The following is a 26,411-nucleotide window of genomic DNA, read 5'->3' as shown; positions in this document are numbered from 1 at the left end:
GACCACATCCTATGAGACTAGTGACCACATCCTATTAGACCAGTGACCACATCATATTAGACTAGTGACCACATCATATTAGACCAGTGACCACATCCTATTAGACTAGTGACCACATCCTATTAGACCAGTGACCACATCCTATTAGACTAGTGACCACATTCTATTAGACTAGTGACCACATCCTATGAGACTAGTGACCACATCCTATTAGACCAGTGACCACATCATATTAGACTAGTGACCACATCCTATTAGACCAGTGACCACATCCTATTAGACCAGTGACCACATCATATTAGACCAGTGACCACATCCTATTAGACTAGTGACCACATCCTATTAGACCAGTGACCACATCCTATTAGACTAGTGACCACATCCTATTAGACTAGTGACCACATCCTATGAGACTAGTGACCACATCCTATTAGACTAGTGACCACATCCTATTAGACTAGTGACCACATTCTATTAGACTAGTGACCACATCCTATGAGACTAGTGACCACATCCTATTAGACCAGTGACCACATCATATTAGACTAGTGACCACATCATATTAGACCAGTGACCACATCCTATTAGACTAGTGACCACATCCTATTAGACTAGTGACCGCATCCTATTAGACTAGTGACCGCATCCTATTAGACTAGTGACCGCATCCTATTAGACTAGTGACCACATCCTATTAGACTAGTGACCACATCCTATTAGACTAGTGACCACATCCTATTAGACTAGTGACCACATTCTATTAGACTAGTGACCACATCCTATGAGACTAGTGACCACATCCTATTAGACCAGTGACCACATCATATTAGACTAGTGACCACATCATATTAGACCAGTGACCACATCCTATTAGACTAGTGACCACATCCTATTAGACCAGTGACCACATCCTATTAGACTAGTGACCACATTCTATTAGACTAGTGACCACATCCTATGAGACTAGTGACCACATCCTATTAGACCAGTGACCACATCATATTAGACTAGTGACCACATCCTATTAGACCAGTGACCACATCCTATTAGACCAGTGACCACATCATATTAGACCAGTGACCACATCCTATTAGACTAGTGACCACATCCTATTAGACTAGTGACCACATCCTATTAGACTAGTGACCACATCCTATTAGACTAGTGACCACATCCTATGAGACTAGTGACCACATCATATTAGACCAGTGACCACATCATATTAGACCAGTGACCACATCATATTAGACTAGTGACCAAGTGACCACATCCTATTAGACTAGTGACCACATCCTATTAGACTAGTGACCACATCCTATTAGACTAGTGACCACATCCTATTAGACTAGTGACCACATCCTATTAGACTAGTGACCACATCCTATTAGACTAGTGACCACATTCTATTAGACTAGTGACCACATTCTATTAGACTAGTGACCAAGTGACCACATTCTATTAGACTAGTGACCACATCCTATTAGACTAGTGACCACATCCTATTAGACTAGTGACCACATCCTATTAGACTAGTGACCACATCCTATTAGACTAGTGACCACATCCTATTAGACTAGTGACCACATCCTATTAGACTAGTGACCACATCCTATTAGACTAGTGACCACATCCTATTAGACCAGTGACCACATCCTATTAGACTAGTGACCACATCCTATTAGACTAGTGACCACATCCTATTAGACTAGTGACCACATCCTATTAGACTAGTGACCACATCCTATTAGACTAGAGACCAGATCATATTAGAATAGTGACCACATCCTATTAGACTAGTGACCACATTCTATTAGACTAGTGACCACATCCTATTAGACTAGTGACCACATCCTATTAGACTAGTGACCACATTCTATTAGACTAGTGACCACATCCTATTAGACTAGTGACCACATCATATTAGACCAGTGACCACATCATATTAGACTAGTGACCACATCCTATTAGACTAGTGACCACATTCTATTAGACTAGTGACCACATCCTATTAGACTAGTGACCACATTCTATTAGACTAGTGACCACATTCTATTAGACTAGTGACCACATCCTATTAGACTAGTGACCACATTCTATTAGACTAGTGACCACATTCTATTAGACTAGTGACCAAGTGACCACATCCTATTAGACTAGTGACCACATCCTATTAGACCAGTGACCACATCCTATTAGACTAGTGACCACATCCTATTAGACTAGTGACCACATTCTATTAGACTAGTGACCACATCCTATGAGACTAGTGACCACATCCTATTAGACCAGTGACCACATCATATTAGACTAGTGACCACATCATATTAGACCAGTGACCACATCCTATTAGACTAGTGACCACATCCTATTAGACTAGTGACCACATCCTATTAGACTAGTGACCGCATCCTATTAGACTAGTGACCACATCCTATTAGACTAGTGACCACATCCTATTAGACTAGTGACCACATCCTATTAGACTAGTGACCACATCCTATGAGACTAGTGACCACATCATATTAGACCAGTGACCACATCATATTAGACCAGTGACCACATCATATTAGACTAGTGACCAAGTGACCACATCCTATTAGACTAGTGACCACATTCTATTAGACTAGTGACCACATCCTATTAGACCAGTGACCACATCCTATTAGACCAGTGACCACATCCTATTAGACCAGTGACCACATCCTATTAGACCAGTGACCACATTCTATTAGACTAGTGACCACATCCTATTAGACCAGTGACCACATCCTATTAGACTAGTGACCACATCCTATGAGACTAGTGACCACATCCTATTAGACTAGTGACCACATCCTATGAGACTAGTAACCACATCATATTAGACTAGTGACCACATCCTATTAGACTAGTGACCACATCCTATTAGACCAGTGACCACATCCTATGAGACTAGTAACCACATCATATTAGACTAGTGACCACATCCTATTAGACCAGTGACCACATCCTATTAGACCAGTGACCACATCATATTAGACCAGTGACCACATCATATTAGACCAGTGACCACATCCTATTAGACTAGTGACCACATCCTATGAGACTAGTGACCACATCCTATTAGACTAGTGACCACATCCTATTAGACCAGTGACCAGATCCTATTAGACTAGTGACCACATTCTATTAGACTAGTGACCACATCCTATTAGACTAGTGACCACATCATATTAGACCAGTGACCACATCATATTAGACCAGTGACCACATTCTATTAGACTAGTGACCACATCATATTAGACTAGTGACCACATCATATTAGACCAGTGACCACATCCTATTAGACTAGTGACCACATTCTATTAGACTAGTGACCACATTCTATTAGACTAGTGACCACATCATATTAGACTAGTGACCACATCATATTAGACCAGTGACCACATCCTATTAGACTAGTGACCACATCATATTAGACCAGTGACCACATTCTATTAGACTAGTGACCACATCATATTAGACTAGTGACCACATCATATTAGACCAGTGACCACATCCTATTAGACTAGTGACCACATTCTATTAGACTAGTGACCACATTCTATTAGACTAGTGACCACATTCTATTAGACTAGTGACCATATTCTATTAGACTAGTGACCACATTCTATTAGACTAGTGACCAAGTGACCACATTCTATTAGACTAGTGACCACATTCTATTAGACTAGTGACCACATTCTATTAGACTAGTGACCACATTCTATTAGACTAGTGACCAAGTGACCACATCCTATTAGACTAGTGACCACATCCTATTAGACCAGTGACCACATCCTATTAGACTAGTGACCACATCCTATTAGACTAGTGACCACATCCTATTAGACTAGTGACCACATCCTATTAGACTAGTGACCACATCCTATTAGACTAGTGACCACATCCTATTAGACTAGTGACCACATACTATTAGACTAGTGACCACATCCTATTAGACTAGTGACCACATCCTATTAGACTAGTGACCACATCCTATTAGACTAGTGACAACATCCTATTAGACTAGTGACCACATTCTATTAGACTAGTGACCACATTCTATTAGACTAGTGACCACATCCTATTAGACCAGTGACCACATCCTATTAGACTAGTGACCACATCCTATTAGACTAGTGACCACATCCTATTAGACTAGTGACCACATCCTATTAAACTAGTGACCACATCCTATTAGACTAGTGACCACATCCTATTAGACTAGTGACCACATCCTATGAGACTAGTGACCACATCCTATGAGACTAGTGACCACATCCTATTAGACTAGTGACCGCATCATATTAGACCAGTGACCACATCCTATTAGACTAGTGACCAAGTGACCACATTCTATTAGACTAGTGACCACATCCTATTAGACTAGTGACCACATCATATTAGACTAGTGACCACATCATATTAGACTAGTGACCACATCCTATGAGACTAGTGACCACATCATATTAGACTAGTGACCACATCCTATGAGACTAGTGACCAAGTGACCACATTCTATTAGACTAGTGACCACATTCTATTAGACTAGTGACCACATCATATTAGACTAGTGACCACATCCTATGAGACTAGTGACCAAGTGACCACATTCTATTAGACTAGTGACCACATCCTATTAGACCAGTGACCACATCCTATTAGACTAGTGACCACATCCTATTAGACTAGTGACCACATCCTATTAGACTAGTGACCACATCTTATTAGACTAGTGACCACATCCTATTAGACTAGTGACCAAGTGACCACATCATATTAGACCAGTGACCACATCCTATTAGACTAGTGACCACATCCTATTAGACTAGTGACCACATCTTATTAGACTAGTGACCACATCCTATTAGACTAGTGACCAAGTGACCACATTCTATTAGACTAGTGACCACATCATATTAGACTAGTGACCAAGTGACCACATTCTATTAGACTAGTGACCACATTCTATTAGACTAGTGACCACATCATATTAGACTAGTGACCAAGTGACCACATTCTATTAGACTAGTGACCACATCCTATTAGACTAGTGACCAAGTGACCACATTCTATTAGACTAGTGACCACATTCTATTAGACTAGTGACCACATCATATTAGACTAGTGACCAAGTGACCACATCCTATTAGACCAGTGACCACATCCTATTAGACTAGTGACCACATCCTATTAGACTAGTGACCACATCTTATTAGACTAGTGACCACATCCTATTAGACTAGTGACCAAGTGACCACATCATATTAGACCAGTGACCACATCCTATTAGACTAGTGACCACATCCTATTAGACTAGTGACCACATCTTATTAGACTAGTGACCACATCCTATTAGACTAGTGACCAAGTGACCACATTCTATTAGACTAGTGACCACATCATATTAGACTAGTGACCAAGTGACCACATTCTATTAGACTAGTGACCACATTCTATTAGACTAGTGACCACATCATATTAGACTAGTGACCAAGTGACCACATTCTATTAGACTAGTGACCACATCCTATTAGACTAGTGACCACATCCTATTAGACCAGTGACCACATCATATTAGACTAGTGACCACATCCTATTAGACCAGTGACCACATCATATTAGACTAGTGACCACATTCTATTAGACTAGTGACCACATTCTATTAGACTAGTGACCATATTCTATTAGACTAGTGACCACATTCTATTAGACTAGTGACCAAGTGACCACATTCTATTAGACTAGTGACCACATTCTATTAGACTAGTGACCACATTCTATTAGACTAGTGACCACATTCTATTAGACTAGTGACCAAGTGACCACATCCTATTAGACTAGTGACCACATCCTATTAGACTAGTGACCACATCCTATTAGACTAGTGACCACATCCTATTAGACTAGTGACCACATCCTATTAGACTAGTGACCACATCCTATTAGACTAGTGACCACATCCTATTAGACTAGTGACCACATACTATTAGACTAGTGACCACATCCTATTAGACTAGTGACCACATCCTATTAGACTAGTGACCACATCCTATTAGACTAGTGACCACATCCTATTAGACTAGTGACCACATTCTATTAGACTAGTGACCACATTCTATTAGACTAGTGACCACATCCTATTAGACCAGTGACCACATCCTATTAGACTAGTGACCACATCCTATTAGACTAGTGACCACATCCTATTAGACTAGTGACCACATCCTATTAGACTAGTGACCACATCCTATTAGACTAGTGACCACATCCTATTAAACTAGTGACCACATCCTATTAGACTAGTGACCACATCCTATTAGACTAGTGACCACATCCTATGAGACTAGTGACCACATCCTATGAGACTAGTGACCACATCCTATTAGACTAGTGACCGCATCATATTAGACCAGTGACCACATCCTATTAGACTAGTGACCAAGTGACCACATCATATTAGACCAGTGACCACATCCTATTAGACTAGTGACCACATCCTATTAGACTAGTGACCACATCTTATTAGACTAGTGACCACATCCTATTAGACTAGTGACCAAGTGACCACATTCTATTAGACTAGTGACCACATCATATTAGACTAGTGACCAAGTGACCACATTCTATTAGACTAGTGACCACATTCTATTAGACTAGTGACCACATCATATTAGACTAGTGACCAAGTGACCACATTCTATTAGACTAGTGACCACATCCTATTAGACTAGTGACCAAGTGACCACATTCTATTAGACTAGTGACCACATTCTATTAGACTAGTGACCACATCATATTAGACTAGTGACCAAGTGACCACATCCTATTAGACCAGTGACCACATCCTATTAGACTAGTGACCACATCCTATTAGACTAGTGACCACATCTTATTAGACTAGTGACCACATCCTATTAGACTAGTGACCAAGTGACCACATCATATTAGACCAGTGACCACATCCTATTAGACTAGTGACCACATCCTATTAGACTAGTGACCACATCTTATTAGACTAGTGACCACATCCTATTAGACTAGTGACCAAGTGACCACATTCTATTAGACTAGTGACCACATCATATTAGACTAGTGACCAAGTGACCACATTCTATTAGACTAGTGACCACATTCTATTAGACTAGTGACCACATCATATTAGACTAGTGACCAAGTGACCACATTCTATTAGACTAGTGACCACATCCTATTAGACTAGTGACCACATCCTATTAGACCAGTGACCACATCATATTAGACTAGTGACCACATCCTATTAGACCAGTGACCACATCATATTAGACTAGTGACCACATCATATTAGACCAGTGACCACATCATATTAGACTAGTGACCACATCCTATTAGACCAGTGACCACATCCTATTAGACTAGTGACCACATCCTATTAGACTAGTGACCACATCCTATTAGACTAGTGACCACATCCTATTAGACCAGTGACCACATCCTATTAGACTAGTGACCACATCCTATTAGACCAGTGACCACATCCTATTAGACTAGTGACCACATCCTATGAGACTAGTGACCACATCCTATTAGACTAGTGACCACATCCTATTAGACTAGTGACCACATTCTATTAGACTAGTGACCACATTCTATTAGACTAGTGACCAAGTGACCACATCATATTAGACCAGTGACCACATCCTATTAGACTAGTGACCACATCCTATTAGACCAGTGACCACATCCTATTAGACTAGTGACCACATCCTATTAGACTAGTGACCACATCCTATTAGACCAGTGACCACATCCTATTAGACCAGTGACCACATCCTATTAGACTAGTGACCACATCCTATTAGACCAGTGACCACATCCTATTAGACTAGTGACCACATCCTATTAGACTAGTGACCACATCCTATTAGACTAGTGACCACATCGTATTAGACTAGTGACCACATCATATTAGACTAGTGACCACATCCTATTAGACTAGTGACCACATCCTATTAGACTAGTGACCACATCATATTAGACCAGTGACCACATCCTATTAGACTAGTGACCACATCATATTAGACCAGTGACCACATCCTATTAGACTAGTGACCACATCCTATTAGACTAGTGACCACATCCTATTAGACCAGTGACCACATCATATTAGACTAGTGACCACATTCTATTAGACCAGTGACCACATCCTATTAGACTAGTGACCACATCCTATTAGACTAGTGACCACATCCTATTAGACTAGTGACCACATCCTATTAGACCAGTGACCACATCCTATTAGACTAGTGACCACATCATATTAGACTAGTGACCACATCCTATTAGACTAGTGACCACATCCTATTAGACCAGTGACCACATCATATTAGACTAGTGACCACATCATATTAGACCAGTGACCACATCATATTAGACTAGTGACCACATCCTATTAGACCAGTGACCACATCCTATTAGACTAGTGACCACATTCTATTAGAATAGTGACCACATCCTATGAGACTAGTGACCAAGTGACCACATCATATTAGACCAGTGACCACATCCTATTAGACTAGTGACCACATTCTATTAGACTAGTGACCACATCCTATGAGACTAGTGACCACATCCTATGAGACTAGTGACCGCATCATATTAGACTAGTGACCACATCCTATTAGACTAGTGACCGCATCATATTAGACCAGTGACCACATCCTATGAGACTAGTGACCACATCCTATTAGACTAGTGACCACATCATATTAGACTAGTGACCACATCCTATTAGACTAGTGACCACATCATATTAGACTAGTGACTACATCCTATGAGACTAGTGACCACATCCTATTAGACTAGTGACCGCATCATATTAGACCAGTGACCACATCCTATGAGACTAGTGACCACATCCTATTAGACTAGTGACCACATTCTATTAGACTAGTGACCACATCCTATGAGACTAGTGACCACATCCTATGAGACTAGTGACCACATTCTATTAGACTAGTGACCAAGTGACCACATCATATTAGACCAGTGACCACATCCTATTAGACTAGTGACCACATCCTATTAGACCAGTGACCACATCCTATTAGACTAGTGACCACATCCTATTAGACTAGTGACCACATCCTATTAGACCAGTGACCACATCCTATTAGACCAGTGACCACATCCTATTAGACTAGTGACCACATCCTATTAGACCAGTGACCACATCCTATTAGACTAGTGACCACATCCTATTAGACTAGTGACCACATCCTATTAGACTAGTGACCACATCGTATTAGACTAGTGACCACATCATATTAGACTAGTGACCACATCCTATTAGACTAGTGACCACATCCTATTAGACTAGTGACCACATCATATTAGACCAGTGACCACATCCTATTAGACTAGTGACCACATCCTATTAGACTAGTGACCACATCATATTAGACCAGTGACCACATCCTATTAGACTAGTGACCACATCCTATTAGACTAGTGACCACATCCTATTAGACCACTGACCACATCATATTAGACTAGTGACCACATTCTATTAGACCAGTGACCACATCCTATTAGACTAGTGACCACATTCTATTAGACTAGTGACCACATCCTATTAGACTAGTGACCACATCCTATTAGACCAGTGACCACATCCTATTAGACTAGTGACCACATCATATTAGACTAGTGACCACATCCTATTAGACCAGTGACCACATCCTATTAGACTAGTGACCACATCATATTAGACTAGTGACCACATCATATTAGACCAGTGACCACATCATATTAGACTAGTGACCACATCCTATTAGACCAGTGACCACATCCTATTAGACTAGTGACCACATCCTATTAGACCAGTGACCACATCCTATTAGACTAGTGACCACATTCTATTAGACTAGTGACCACATCCTATGAGACTAGTGACCAAGTGACCACATCATATTAGACCAGTGACCACATCCTATTAGACTAGTGACCACATTCTATTAGACTAGTGACCACATCCTATGAGACTAGTGACCACATCCTATGAGACTAGTGACCGCATCATATTAGACTAGTGACCACATCCTATTAGACTAGTGACCGCATCATATTAGACCAGTGACCACATCCTATGAGACTAGTGACCACATCCTATTAGACTAGTGACCACATCATATTAGACTAGTGACCACATCCTATTAGACTAGTGACCACATCATATTAGACTAGTGACCACATCCTATGAGACTAGTGACCACATCCTATTAGACTAGTGACCGCATCATATTAGACCAGTGACCACATCCTATGAGACTAGTGACCACATCCTATTAGACTAGTGACCACATTCTATTAGACTAGTGACCACATCCTATGAGACTAGTGACCACATCCTATGAGACTAGTGACCACATCCTATTAGACTAGTGACCACATCCTATTAGACTACTGACCACATTCTATTAGACTAGTGACCACATTCTATTAGACTAGTGACCAAGTGACCACATCATATTAGACCAGTGACCACATCCTATTAGACTAGTGACCACATCCTATTAGACCAGTGACCACATCCTATTAGACTAGTGACCACATCCTATTAGACTAGTGACCACATCCTATTAGACCAGTGACCACATCCTATTAGACCAGTGACCACATCCTATTAGACTAGTGACCACATCCTATTAGACCAGTGACCACATCCTATTAGACTAGTGACCACATCCTATTAGACTAGTGACCACATCCTATTAGACTAGTGACCACATCGTATTAGACTAGTGACCACATCATATTAGACTAGTGACCACATCCTATTAGACTAGTGACCACATCCTATTAGACTAGTGACCACATCATATTAGACCAGTGACCACATCCTATTAGACTAGTGACCACATCCTATTAGACTAGTGACCACATCATATTAGACCAGTGACCACATCCTATTAGACTAGTGACCACATCCTATTAGACTAGTGACCACATCCTATTAGACCAGTGACCACATCCTATTAGACTAGTGACCACATTCTATTAGACCAGTGACCACATCCTATTAGACTAGTGACCACATTCTATTAGACTAGTGACCACATCCTATTAGACTAGTGACCACATCCTATTAGACCAGTGACCACATCCTATTAGACTAGTGACCACATCATATTAGACTAGTGACCACATCCTATTAGACCAGTGACCACATCCTATTAGACTAGTGACCACATCATATTAGACTAGTGACCACATCATATTAGACCAGTGACCACATCATATTAGACTAGTGACCACATCCTATTAGACCAGTGACCACATCCTATTAGACTAGTGACCACATTCTATTAGACTAGTGACCACATCCTATGAGACTAGTGACCAAGTGACCACATCATATTATACCAGTGACCACATCCTATTAGACTAGTGACCACATTCTATTAGACTAGTGACCACATCCTATTAGACTAGTGACCACATCCTATGAGACTAGTGACCACATCCTATTAGACTAGTGACCACATCCTATGAGACTAGTGACCACATCCTATTAGACTAGTGACCACATCCTATGAGACTAGTGACCACATCCTATGAGACTAGTGACCACATCCTATGAGACTAGTGACCACATCCTATGAGACTAGTGACCACATCCTATTAGACTAGTGACCACATCCTATGAGACTAGTGACCACATCCTATTAGACTAGTGACCACATCCTATGAGACTAGTGACCACATCCTATGAGACTAGTGACCACATCCTATGAGACTAGTGACCACATCCTATGAGACTAGTGACCACATCTTATTAGACTAGTGACCACATCCTATTAGACTAGTGACCACATTATATTAGACTAGTGACCACATCCTATGAGACTAGTGACCACATCCTATGAGACTAGTGACCACATCCTATGAGACTAGTGACCACATCCTATGAGACTAGTGACCACATCCTATTAGACTAGTGACCACATCCTATGAGACTAGTGACCACATCCTATGAGACTAGTGACCACATCCTATTAGACTAGTGACCAGATCCTATGAGACTAGTGACCACATCCTATGAGACTAGTGACTGGCATGTTGTAAAGGCATGGCTGGTTTGAGTGACTGAGTACTGGCATGTTGGAATACCACCCATACAGACAGAGAGACAGAGAGAGAGACATAGACAGAGAGAGAGAGAGAGAGAGAGAGAGAGAGAGAGAGAGACAGAGCGACAGAGAGAGCGACAGAGAGAGAGCGACAGAGAGAGAGAGAGTGAGACATAGACAGAGAGAGAGAGAGACAGAGAGAGAGAGAGAGAGAGACGGAGAGAGAGCGACAGAGAGAGAGAGCGACAGAGAGAGAGAGAGACTCACAAAGCGGCGTGGCTTTGCCTATAGCTGTAGTTCTGATTGCCGTACCTTCAGGGGACACACGACACCCCGGTTTCCAAGGCCGATGGTGGCTTGGTAATAATGGACAACAGCTGTGAGTGGTGTCCTGTGGCCCTAGTGCTCAGACCTGGGTTCAAATAGTATTTGAAATAATTTCAAATACTTTAGCCTGGCTTGATTGAGCTAGCCTAGCGCAATGGGACCACTGCCCATCTGTCACTCTAGGCAGGTTAAAGCAAGCAATTCCAGTATTTGAAAGATTTCTAATAGTATTTGAACCCAGGTCTGGCAGTGGTTATTTAAAGACTGATGACTGTATGTTCAGATATGCTCTGGTGAGCTTTCTGGAATCATACAATCTGGAGGGATGAGGCTATAGTAGTGTTTGGTTTTACTTAAACATGTACACAACAAAACAACACAGACACAAACACCAAAACCATTTACTCATTCCTTGGTGTTTTGTGTGGACTGAAACATCGCTTGACATGACTCAGGGATCCGTTCTGTTTTGCTGGTAACTTAATTACCAGATCTGGGAACAGGCTATGTATACCCTGCTTCTTCAACGATACCCCATCGTTCTCCATATGAACATGATGTGATGTTGTTTCATCCCCAGTGTGGTGAGGGGATCAGTGGAGGAGAGTTGGCCATCTTTGCGTCGCGGGCGGGTCCGGGGCCGTGCTGGCACCCAGCATGCTTTGCATGCGCCACGTGTCAGGAGCTGCTGGTAGACCTTATCTACTTCCACCAGGATGGAAAGATCCACTGTGGACGGCACCATGCTGAACTGCTGAAACCACGATGCTCAGCCTGTGATGAGGTGAGATCACTGTGTGTGTGTGCGATCAATAACCTGTGATGAGGTGAGATCACTGTGTGTGTGTGTGTGATCAATAACCTGTGATGAGGTGAGATCACTGTGTGTGTGATCAATAACCTGTGATGAGGTGAGATCACTGGGTGTGTGTGTGATCAATAACCTGTGATGAGGTTAACTCATTGTAGACATGAAACATTGAAGTGTTTGTTTCAAGCCAATGGCTGACTTCTTTTCAACATACAGTACAGTAGTTAGGCTTTAGTCAGTCTGCTCATTAAACACTGGAGATAGACAGTAGCCTACTGAGGCAATGTGACCAATAAGCTTATTGCACAATTAGTAACTGAAGTTGAATTAATCTTGTGTTTCTGTTTCCTAATTATTCTATAGGTAGCAGACAGTATTTAAACATGTCTGTTTATTTCCCCCCCCTCAGATAATTTTTTCTGACGAGTGCACGGAGGCCGAGGGGCGTCACTGGCACATGAAGCACTTTGCCTGTTTCGAGTGTGAGACGGTGCTCGGCGGTCAGCGATACATCATGAAAGATGGCCGCCCCTACTGCTGCGGCTGCTTTGAGTCTCTCTACGCGGAGTACTGTGAAGCCTGCGGGGAGAATATAGGTGAGTCAATATCTCTGGTTCATATGTGATCAATCTACGCCTGATTACTGGAATAAATAAAGAGTTGTTGACAATGTGTAGCCTGTTGCTGAAGCCTTTAAGAGATGTTGCTCTACATTCACCACCTCTCCCTCTCTTCCCTCCATTCCTCTCTCCCTCCCTTCTTGCCTCCACCAGGAGTGGACCACGCCCAGATGACCTACGAGGGTGTCCACTGGCACGCTACAGACACGTGTTTCTGCTGTGCCCAGTGTAAGAGCTCCCTGCTGGGCTGTCCCTTCCTGCCCAAGCAGGGCCGTATCTACTGCTCCAAGGCCTGCAGCCTGGGAGAAGACGTCTACGCCTCAGACTCCTCCGACTCGGTCTTCCAGTCCGCCGGCTCTCGGGAATCCCGCCAGAGCCACATGGGCAAGAGTAGCCACCCGGTGGCTGAACAGTGGAGGCAGTCCCAGCTCTTCAACCCAGTTGCAGTGGCTGACTATAACAAGACTCCTAGTCTATATGGAGATAGATATAGAGGGGACAGAGATATGGATATTGTGGGGCAAAAGCTGTCCCACATGGGCATCACTGAGGAGCACACCTGGAGGGACCGAGAGGACGCTCCGGAGGATCCAGAGGAGTGGGCCGAACACGAGGACTACATGACCCAGCTCCTGCTCAAGTTCGGGGACCGCGCCGGGGTGTTCCAGACGCAACCTTCAGAGGAACCCAGCACCAGTAGGTCAGCCGAACCCTGGCTGAAGCCTGAGAGTAAACCAGCCTCCATCTCCACCACCAGTCCCACGAACCAGAGCCACCTGCCTGAGATGTACTGGGCCCAGTCCCAGGATGGGCTGGTCAGTAAGAAGCACCTGCCTGAGATGTACTGGGCCCAGTCCCAAGACGGGCTTGGGGATTCGGCTTACGGAAGCCATCCGGGCCCTGCTAGTGCCAGAAAGATCCATGATCTGGATCTGGACCAGGGGCTGATGGACCAGAGGGTTAGCGCTGGGGGAGCAGGGTTATGGATGCTGGACCCCAGGCAGTGGTGTGAAGACTCTCTAGAGTGCATCACAGACGAGCTGAGGAAGACTGAGCACAGTGTCGGAGACTCCATGGACTCTCTAGCCCTGTCTAACATCACTGGTAAGAGTTTATATCACATGCTCTTCTTTGTTCACTGTAAAACAGTGTTTGGTGAACTTCTGGTGAAAGTAGTCTGGTAAAGGTAGTCGGCGATCAGTTCTTAATTCCAGTATAATAATGGAGATTTAAATGGAACTGGAAAAGATAGTATAAAAAGCCATGAAACAAAATAGCTACAGTAATTAGCTACAGTAAAGAACTCTTGTTTTCCTGCTTCTTTCTCGAGTAACACAACTTTATATTGTCCTGTCCTCCCAGGTGCGTCAGCGGATGGAGACAGTAAGGAGGGTCAGATCCTCTACTCCCTCCACAACCTGCTGGACCCAGAAGACTGTGAGAAGATGAGCATCATGGGCACCCTCAACTCCTCCATGCTCCACCGCAGCGCCAACTCTCTGGATCACCAGGAGGGGGCAGCAGACCAGGAGGAAGAGGAGGTGCGGAGGGGGGCGCAGAGGGTACAGGGGCCGGTGTCTTTGCAGCTCCCACCCGTCCCTCCTAAACAGGAGGTGCCACCACCTCACCTTCAGCTGCCAGTGTTGAGGAGGAGCAGGTCCCAGTCCACACGGACACCTGGCCAGCAGATGGTCAAGTTCTCTGAGGACACGGTGGATAACGGGTCTTACCAGAACCTGGCGGTGCGTCAGCCTCAGAGTGAGAGGACGCGTCGGAGGGTGTACCACCACGAGGACCCCGAAAGGCCACGCCGGCACCACCACGGCCGCCACCACAACCGCAGAGCCCGCTCGGACAACGCTCTTAACCTCCTGCCTAAGGAACGGGTGCAGAGGTCCTACGAGGGACATGGTCTGAGTTCCCTTCAGGAACACCATGCGGCCCTCTTCAACCAACCTGGCCCTGGTGCTCACAGGCCGCCACCCTATCCCCACACCACTTCGGACTACTCCCTCCAGGCTCGGGGTGACCGGGATCGCGACCGCTTCCTAGGTGGCCTGTACGCTGACGAGGAAGACTGGTGCTCCACCTGCTCCTCTTCTTCCTCAGACTCTGAGGAGGAAGGTTACTTCCTGGGGCAGCTCATTCCCCAGCCCAGGGTTCCTAGCAGGTATCAATACTACACCGAGGACTTCCCAACACGCGTTACAGCCATGTCGCCCAACGACTCACGGACTAAATCCAGAAAGAAGGGTCACAGAGGCAAGAACTGCATCATTTCATAATCTAGATGTACATTCTCTGTTTTACTTCCAGCACTAATCATTTGTGGACAGGTGAGACCAGTTCTTTGTAGTTTGACTTGCTGGACAAAGCATTGTCCATATTATTGGACTTCTTATTATGGGTCATGTCTAACACTCAAACCATGCCAGGAGACCTAAAAAAAAAAAGACATTTTCTCCTTTTCTTTTTATAAAATTTACCAAAAAAACATTTTTTTTTTTAAACAACATTGTATGATGAACCATTGAAAGTATTCCAGCAATACCATTGTGTGCATTAAATGGCAATTAATGCACTATTGTTAATGCTGACAGGGAGAGGAATAGTTAGTAAAGTAGACTTCTAGAGACTAACCAACATAATTATTTAATAGTACAAAATATGAATGTATATATTAAGTTAAAATGTTAATAGTGGTATTTTTATATCCCTGAGTTTGAACTAAGATTTTTCTGGTTTTGATGTAAACAAAGTTGGCGTAGGGAGGCGGGTCAAGCTGTCGTCGTAGTAACAAGCAGATCTATTTTGCACGCATCACTTGTCAATCAATCAAGGCTTTACAAAAAACAAACCAACTGTTGCCAGGATACAAACCATCTGCTTACTCAAATCAAAGTGCCATAATATCTGGTTTCTGGTAACAATTTACTGTTTCTGGTAGGCTAACAATTAACATGAAGTTGCTCTTAAACCTCTCAACATCAATGTAAAGTGATACCCTGAGTCTTTCCTGTATTCCAATGTTTATTCTCTAACACGCTTGTCCCTCAGGGTGTGAAATACAATGTAAAACCATCCCGTCGAGATTCATTTACATTACAGAGGTCTTCTCCATACATGCCCTTTATACAGCGCAGGTTATTATACCATGAATACTTAACTGTTGTGATGTAAAAAACATTTAATAAATATTCTTACCCAACGATTCAGAAAATGTTTCAGTTTCTCGTATATACTAGAATAATTGATTTGATAGCATTTTTGGACAAAGTAAATATCAAAATATACAATGCAAATAACTTGGTGTTCAAGCAGTGCACCTAAACCAAACACTGACCCACAAAGTACCATCGGATGGCACCAAACCGGATATGTGAATGGTAGATACTACATAGTCTACTAGGCCATTTACATAATAAAAACCATCTTTATTATTGTTATACTCAAAAATCATTTAATCATCAAAGACGTGTCAGTTCCACATATAGAAAGTTGAGTTGAGCATCTGACGTTTAGAAAGTGTCTTCTTCTCCCCCCAGAGAAAATGAGCACTGGTGGTGAATACAACATCCTGTCAGGAAATACTACATGTAATCACACATAGCAGGCCAGTGCCATACTGGCTGAAGTAGAACAGTCAGATGAACACATTTTCCATACAAAAGAAAAGAGAGAACATGTATATTCTCAGACCATACAAGACTTTACACAAGTAGCACAATCCTACTCCCAGGCAGTAGCACCAAAAGTCTTGCTTCAGCTGCTGCCATCTCAAATCAAATGGACCTAGCAGGAAGAGTTCATAAAACAAGACATTGCTTTTTAACTGGACTCTTACAGTACCAGTCAAAAGTTGACACCTACTCATTCCAGGGATTTTCTTTATTTTTGCTATTTTCTACATTGTAGAATAATAGTGAAGACATCAAAACTATGAAATAACACATATGAAATCATGTAGTAACCAAAAAAGTGTTAAACAAAATATATATTTATATTTGCAATTCTTCAAAGTAGCCAACCTTTGCCTTGGTGACCTCTTTGCACACTCTTGGCATTCTCTCAACCAGCTTCATGAGGTAGTCACCTGGAATGCATTTCAATTAACAGATGTGCCTTTGTTAAAAGTACATTTGTGTAATTTCTTTCCTTAATGCATTTGAGCCAATAATTTGTGTTGTGACAAGGTAGGGTTGGTATACAGAAGATAGCCCTATTTGGTAAAATACCAAGTCCATACTATGGCGAGAAGAGCTCAAATAAGCAAAGAGAAATGACTTTAAGTCATGAAGGTCAGTCAATCCGGAAAACGGCAAGAACTTTTAAAGTTTCTTCAAGTGCAGTCGCAAAAACCATCAAGCACTATGATGAAACTGGCTCTCATGAAGACCACCACAGGAAAGGAAGACCCAGAGGTACCTCTGCTGCAGAGGATAAATTAATTAGTTACCAGCCTCAGAAATTGCAGACCAAATAAATGCTTCAGAGTTCAAGTATCAGACACATCTCAACATTAACTGTTAAGAGACTGCGTGAAATCAGGCCTTTATGGTCAAATTGCTGCAAAGAAACCATTACTAAAGGACGCCAGTAAGAAGAAGAGACTTGCTTGTGCCAAAAAAACACGAGCAATGGACATTAGACCGGTGGAAATCTGTCCTTTGGTCTGATGAGTCCAAATTTTTGCTTTTTGGCTCCAACTGCCGTGTCGTTGTGAGACGCAGAGTAGGTGAACGGATGATCTCCACATGTGTGGTTCCCACCGTGAAGCATGGAGGAGGTGTGATGGTGTGGGGGTGCTTTGCTGGTGACACTATCTGTGATTTATTTAGAATTCAAGGCACACTAAACCAGCATGGCTACCACAGCATTCTGCAGCGAATGCCATCCCATCTGGTTTGCGCTTAGTGGGACTATCATTTGTTTTTCAACAGGACAATGACCCAACACACCTCCAGGCTGTGTAAAGACTATCTGATCAAGAAGGAAAGTGATGCAGTGATGCAGTGCTGCATCAGATGACCTAGCCTCCACAATCACCCGACCTCTACCCAATCGAGATGGTTTGGGATGAGTATGACCGCAGTGAAGGAAAAGCAGCCAACAAGTGATCAGCATATGTGGGAACTCCTTCAAGACTGTTGGAAAAGCATTCCAGGTGAAGAGAATGCCAAGAGTGTGCAAAGATGTCATCAAGGCAAAGGGTGGCTACTTTGAAGAATCTCAAATCTCAAATATATTTTTATTTGTTTAACACTTTCTTGGTTGCTACATGATTCCATATGTATTATTTCATAGTTTTGTTGTCTTCACTATTATTCTACAATGTAGAAAATAGTAAAAATAAAGAAAAACCCTTGAATTAGTAGGTGTGTCCAAACTTTTGACTGGTACTGTAGTAGCAGAACATTGTCTGTGGTACCAGTGGATACGGACCTATAACACGTCACACATCATCATTAGATTACTAGTTCAGTAAAAAACACTGATGACCGTTCCCTATGGTTACACTGGTTAACAACAGTTTTAAAATCAGTAAATCCCAGATGAACTATTAGCCAAATTTAAATACCAGTTCTACTAGTTAAGGACATTGTAGAACCAATACCCTCATGGGGTGGTGAGGAAGTAGCTGAACAGGACTTTGAACACTGTTTCTGACAACATTGACTAATTACTGCTGGACATTATCAGTACATATTGGTCACCTGGTGCACATCCGGCCTGAAACCCAGAAAGATGGGAAAACACGGGGCCAATACCGCTCAAGATATCCATAGTCATAACACATGGCAGACCCCTGGGAGTCCTGCCCTCACTGTATGCCCAAACTGGAGGCCCAACAAAGACTGGACCTGATTGGCTCCCTTACAGTAAGATGGGACGCGATTGGCTGTTTGTCTCAGATGGAGGGTTCCGGTTGTCGTACGACCTCAATCACCTGATCCAGATCGGAGATGAAGTGCTTGAGGTCGTCAAGGCAACGCTCCCTGATCTCTCCCAGGTTCTCTCGGAGTGGAGTCTGCAGCTGCTTCTCCAGATTGGCGTCCTTAGCAACCAGCATCTTCACTACCATGCCAAACGTCTCACAGTCCTGCCGGTACACCTGGAAAACAACACAACATCACAAACACGAGCCAATAACACTCCATTTTGGTCATTTAGCAGATGCTCTTATCCACAAGGAATTTCAGTCAGTGCAATCTAATACAACATGATCAACAAGTAGTGGACATGTTCATCAACTACAGAACTGGAACAAATGAACAGTACGAGCTCTTCAGAGATTAGGAACATCAGAAGTTCCTTGGAAAATGGGTCTGGTTTTAGAAACTATTTCCTGATGAGCCCAGAGCTCACGTCTACATGCTCGTTCAATAGCCCTGCTAAGGGAGAAGAGAACACTCTGGTGTGAACAACACACTTCATTGTGTTAACACGTAGACCCAGGTCTCCTGTCAGCACACAAGCCTTCTTATTGGCTAGCCTGGCCCCAGAGCCATTCAAAACCCAGTAAAGTAGAGGAGTTGAGGCTCTAGGGCTTGGAACAGGTGTGAGGGGAACAATGAGAGGAGAGGTGTTAAAACCTTGAGAACTGCTGACCCACACCGAGTCTTCAATGGCTCACACAGACCAAACAGCAAATATACTGCTGATGTCATACAAGTTCAGACCTAGAACACAGTCTAATGATTTGATCAGAGGAGGATTGGTCTAGCTTATCTAAAATTAATTCAATCCAACATCAACATTTGGATTACAAGAGCTAAATAAAAGAAGGCCATAAATCTGTAATCTTTCCCGTCACGATAAATCACAAATTGAAACATGCACTGACAAGGAAAGATGTAAATAACGGAGGGAAAACACCAAGAGAAGACACTGTTGAACTGTCATTAAGATGAAAAACAGTCCACCCCATTGCCCCAGGGTGACACCTGGAAAAGGTTCTCATCATAAACATGCAGAAGGAGAGAAAAGTGGAAAAGTGGCCTGTTTAGAATTGTGACCTTCTACAGACCAACATGAGAGCAGAGAATACATGCAGTCCAGATCATTATGGACATTCCAACATGGTCCACTCACTAGCCCTTGGTTACCACACCCTGACAGCTCTCCACTGCATACTTTGAGCTGTCTCAGACAGCACGGGGCTGTGCCGTCCAGAGTAGTTTAGCTTCCAGCTACAGTCCTTTTCCCAGGGCCTCAGTCTCGGAGTCTGCTGCTATAAGAGGTGAGTCACTGTCAGGCCTTTAGGAAACTAACACAGACCTGTCACTCTATTTTCCCTTTCTCCCCTACTCCCTCTCTTATCTTGCTCTCTTTTTCTCTCTCTCTCAATTCAATTCAAGGGCTTTATTGGCATGGGAAACATGTAAACATTGCCAAAGCAAGTGAAATAGATAATAAAGAAAACTGGAATAAACAAAATGTACAGTAAACATTACTCACAAAAGTTCCAAAATAATAGACATTATAAAATGTCATATTATGTGCAAATGGTTAAAGTACAAAAGGGAAAATAAATAAACATAAATATGGGTTGTATTTACAATGGTGTTTGTTCTTCACTGGTTGCCCTTTTCTTGTGGCAACAGGTCACATCTTACTGCTGTGATGCACACTGGTATTTCACCCAGTAGATATGGGAGTTTATCATTCTTTATATTTTTTAAATAAATTCTTTGTGGATCTGTGTAATCATCTCTCTCACCTGCTGGCTCCTGTCCTGTGTGAACAGTGAGGTGAACTATCACCAATCTTCTCTCTCCTACTGGCTCCTGTCTGGGTGAACAGTGAGGTGAACTATCACCAATCTTCTCTCTCCTACTGGCTCCTGTCCTGTGTGAACAGTGAGGTGAACTATCACTAATCTTCTCTCTCCTACTGGCTCCTGTCCTGTGTGAACAGTGAGGTGAACTATCACCAATCTTCTCTCTCCTACTGGCTCCTGTCTGGGTGAACAGTGAGGTGAACTATCACTAATCTTCTCTCTCCTACTGGCTCCTGTCCTGTGTGAACAGTGAGGTGAACGATCACTAATCTTCTCTCTCCTACTGGCTCCTGTCCTGTGTGAACAGTGAGGTGAACTATCACTAATCTTCTCTCTCCTACTGGCTCCTGTCCTGTGTGAACAGTGAGGTGAACTATCACTAATCTTCTCTCTCCTACAGGCTCCTGTCCTGTGTGAACAGTGAGGTGAACTATCACTAATCTTCTCTCTCCTACTGGCTCCTGTCCTGTGTGAACAGTGAGGTGAACTATCACTAATCTTCTCTCTCCTACTGGCTCCTGTCCTGTGTGAACAGTGAGGTGAACTATCACTAATCTTCTCTCTCCTATAGGCTCCTGTCCTGTGTGAACAGTGAGGTGAACTATCACTAATCTTCTCTCTCCTACTGGCTCCTGTCCTGTGTGAACAGTGAGGTGAACTATCACTAATCTTCTCTCTCCTACTGGCTCCTGTCCTGTGTGAACAGTGAGGTGAACTATCACTAATCTTCTCTTTGTGCTACACTGGGTTCAAATGCCTTCGCTTTCATTTTTCTAGATGTATATTGTTTACTGCTCTAGTGATATAAGTAGTGTTTGGATAACCTTATTTACTATTTATTATGGATTGATTTGTATTTTATTTTCTTCACTCTTGATGTGATGTGCACTGTGCACCGGAAGAAGAATTATTACAGCAAAGTATTGTAATGTTTGTTTATGTGACAATTCATCTCATAAGGGACGGGTTTCCAACTGGCGATTTGACACGAAAATAAAATGTAATTCATTCATTCATTCATTCATTCACTAATGCTCATTAGACCAAGCAGAAAGTCATCAGGACACAAGGTTGAGTTTAGGTCAAATATAGATTTAGTCCAATTTAAACTAGCTTATTAATTATCTGGATTCTAGGGCTCGATACGCCAGGCCGATACAGGAAGCTAACAGGCCTGGGGGAGTGAGTGGGTGCGTGCTGGAGTTGAAGACGAACCACAGCTGAGTTTGGCTGGGCAGGAATGTGAAGGTTGGGGTGGGGGGGCCAGATGAGGACATCTAAGCCGGGTTACAGTCGGCATGCATCCCAAAGGGCACCCTATCCAGTACACTACTTCAGACCAGGACCCATAGGGCCATGGAGGGAACAGGGTGCCATTTGGGACACAGCCTCAGTCCTCCACCTAACCCAACCCCATTAACAGTTGCTACTGTACTGCTAGGCATTTTCACTTCCAGGCTATTTTTAGCCAATCACAATGGTGCTGGTTGTGGACTAGAGCCAGGCTATGTAAGGAAGGCAGAGGCCATGATACTGAAATCACATGAAAACTCTAATGGCTATGATATCATATGTATGTTAATCAAGAGCCCTACCCATTCACACACGTACATAAATGACTGTGTTAATCAACACTGCATTGTGTTAAGGCTGTATTGTTAGTTCTATAGTAACTGAGATGGTCAGGCAACATTGTGACTGTTTCCAACCTCAACTCCTTAGTTACTACACCATGAGCGGTTTAGATTCATAGCTAGGCTATACTGAAAGTGTACGGAATTAAGTTGTTAATAACAGGAGCCAATCAGTCCAAAGCAGGAAGTGCCATGTTCCAACTCCTAACAACACTTACAATGCATTTCATAGAGCACACTGTACTTTCACATACTTCCTGTGTGACCCTTGACCCCATTACCCAATCAGGGAGGAAGTTGCTCTTGACCACTGGAGGTGTGGGTGGCTGTGGGTTTGGGTCCTGTTGTTGAGCTTATTGCTTTGAGCATGGAGGCGTCGACTGGTGGGAGTGCAGGGTCTGATCTCTGGGTTGTGGATCAGAGAGATACTGCATACCGGAAGGACAGGGAGGGGACCCAGCCGGGACACGGAGACAGGGGCCACAGCCCCTCTCTGATTAGAGCCTGGGGGCTGAGGAGGAGGAGAGGCCACACAGTGTGGCTTTGGACCTTAAAGGGTTGCTATTGAATCAAAACATGCTACCAGCTTTCAGGGTTATGAGGGGTATGGCCTACCTCATAGCCAGTGTCCCAAATGGCACCCTATTCCCTACATAGCTCCCTGGTCTAAAGTAGTGCACTATATAGGGAATAGGGCCCTAGTCTGGTGCCACATTCCAGACGATGAGGAATAGGCCCTATAGAAGCTGGATGCCACCCATGCCTTTCTGCCTCTTAACCACTCCATGGAAGTGAGCTAAGCTGGTAGCTCTGCCAAAGTCAACGCCATTCATATGCCTCATCTTCCTCTTCCTCCTCTACAGTGACAAGGCCATGGAGGTGGAATTTAGTCCAATTTCACTTTGCTACACAAACACAGTAGGCTATATGGGACGACAGGTGATATGTGAAAAGGGTAGAGGGAGCCAGTGTAGGCTAAGTGTACAATGGAAGAGATGGCTAGACCAGATTGTGGAGGGAAAATAAAATAAACATCTCGCTCTCTCTGTGTGTGTGTGTGTGTGTGTGTGTGTGTGTGTGTGTGTGTGTGTGTGTGTGTGTGTGTGTGGTTGGCATCTGGTTGACACTTGAGCGGCTAACCATTACTGCAGTGGAGAGCCCCACTTCACAGACCTTTCTAATGTGAAATAAGGGGGTTGTTTCTTGAAAGGCTTCCATGCTGGGTCACTTCACTATGCATGATCTGAGGACCTAAACACACACTTCAAATAACTTGATGTGGAAAGAGCAGCAAGGTGAAACAGAGGAAATCAACAGATGTTGTTGAGGGAGGCCCAGTGCTCTCAGAAATAGTTTCTCTGAAGCAATGCTTCTTTATGCCGATAGAAACAGGTTTGAACAATGGGCTTTGGAGTCCTGCTTTGGGATGTGTCTTTAGTGTTATCTGACAGCTTAGGCCAGCACATCACATCACATACAAGCCTACGCTTCAAACACACAACAATGAGCTTTCTATTGAAATCTCACTGTCTATCTACGCTTCAATAATCAACTTGACACAAAGATATTGCTTTCAACATAAATGTAAAATCGTGTTATTAATTTAATGCTAGATGTGTTCCCCGACTAGACCTAGAGGAGAGCTGACCAGATGTGTTCCCCGACTAGACCTAGAGGAGAGCTGACCAGATGTGTTCAGACTAGACCTAGAGGAGAGCTGACCAGGCGTGTTCAGACTAGACCTAGAGGAGAGCTGACCAGCTGTGTTCAGACTAGACCTAGAGGAGAGCTGACCAGATGTGTTCAGACTAGACCTAGAGGAGAGCTGACCAGCTGTGTTCAGACTAGACCTAGAGGAGAGCTGACCAGATGTGTTCCCAGACTAGCCCTAGAGGAGAGCTGACCAGATGTGTTCCCAGACTAGACCTAGAGGAGAGCTGACCAGCTGTGTTCAGACTAGACCTAGAGGAGAGCTGACCAGATGTGTTCAGACTAGACCTAGAGGAGAGCTGACCAGCTGTGTTCAGACTAGACCTAGAGGAGAGCTGACCAGATGTGTTCCCAGACTAGACCTAGAGGAGAGCTGACCAGATGTGTTCAGACTAGACCTAGAGGAGAGCTGACCAGATGTGTTCAGACTAGACCTAGAGGAGAACTATGTTTAACGACAGGATCCTTACTATGGCCCCCTCAAACGTGCCTTTTTTCTCTGAGGGAAGAGGACATCAAATGGCTGTTGTAAGGGTCATGCTCTGAGGTGCAGCTCCACAGAAGGGCTCTGTGTGTGTGTGTTAGGTCTCTACGCCAGGAGGACACTCTCTCAGATTTAATGAGCTCAGTAACACAGCAGAGATGCCCTTAATTAGCTCACTGGGAGCATAGGACAACACATACACACACATGGGGCGGCAGGTAGCCTAGTGGGTAGAGTGTTGGGCCACTAACCGAAAGGTTGCTAGATCGAATCCCAAAGCTGACAAGGTAAAAATCTGTCGATCTGCCCTGAACAACGGCCAGTAACTGTTACTAGACCGTCATTGTAAATAATAATTTGTTCTTAACTGACCTGTCTGGTTGAATAAAGGTTAAATAAAAAAACACGCCTCGGGTGCTTTCTATCCCACCCCTTCTAGGCTGGGTGGTGGTGGTATATAAACCTGGGTAGTTCTAGGCTGGGTGGTGGTGGTATATAAACCTGGGTAGTTCTAGGCTGGGTGGTGGTGGTATATAAACCTGGGTAGTTCTAGGCTGGGTGGTGGTGGTATATAAACCTGGGTAGTTCTAGGCTGGGTGGTGGTGGTATATAAACCTGGGTAGTTCTAGGCTGGGTGGTGGTGGTATATAAACCTGGGTAGTTCTAGGCTGGGTGGTGGTGGTATATAAACCTGGGTAGTTCTAGGCTGGGTGGTGGTGGTATATAAACCTGGGTAGCTCTAGGCTGGGTGGTGGTGGTATATAAACCTGGGTAGCACTAGGCTGGGTGGAGGTGGTATATAAACCTGGGTAGCACTAGGCCGGGTGGGGGTGGTATATAAACCTGGGTAGTTCTAGGCTGGGTGGGGGTGGTATATAAACCTGGGTAGCACTAGGCTGGGTGGTGGTGGTATA

The 26,411-nt window shown here is 43.6% G+C and overlaps 2 protein-coding genes across 7 annotated transcripts in view; one reads left to right on the top strand and one right to left on the bottom strand.

The window, feature by feature from the left end:
• Positions 1-17,103, top strand: part of LOC120038650 (prickle-like protein 1) — a 74,840-nt gene extending 57,737 nt beyond the window's left edge. For both annotated transcript variants that reach the window (XM_038984307.1, XM_038984306.1), the window contains exons 5-8: positions 13,039-13,242; positions 13,679-13,865; positions 14,043-14,993; positions 15,252-17,103. In XM_038984307.1, coding sequence (XP_038840235.1) covers positions 13,039-13,242; positions 13,679-13,865; positions 14,043-14,993; positions 15,252-16,174 — 2,265 coding nt within the window. In that variant the 3' untranslated portion in view covers positions 16,175-17,103. The remainder of the gene's footprint in view (positions 1-13,038; positions 13,243-13,678; positions 13,866-14,042; positions 14,994-15,251) is intronic.
• A 2,115-nt stretch (positions 17,104-19,218) lies between these two features.
• pphln1 (periphilin 1) overlaps positions 19,219-26,411 on the bottom strand; it is a 29,987-nt gene continuing 22,794 nt past the window's right edge. For all 5 annotated transcript variants that reach the window (XM_038984308.1, XM_038984313.1, XM_038984311.1 and 2 more), the window contains exon 10: positions 19,219-20,001. In XM_038984308.1, coding sequence (XP_038840236.1) covers positions 19,798-20,001 — 204 coding nt within the window. In that variant the 3' untranslated portion in view covers positions 19,219-19,797. The remainder of the gene's footprint in view (positions 20,002-26,411) is intronic.

Source organism: Salvelinus namaycush, unplaced genomic scaffold, assembly GCF_016432855.1.
Source record: "Salvelinus namaycush isolate Seneca unplaced genomic scaffold, SaNama_1.0 Scaffold229, whole genome shotgun sequence".
Taxonomy (NCBI): Eukaryota; Metazoa; Chordata; class Actinopteri; order Salmoniformes; family Salmonidae; genus Salvelinus; species Salvelinus namaycush.
This window is presented reverse-complemented; position numbering and strand designations above follow the sequence as displayed.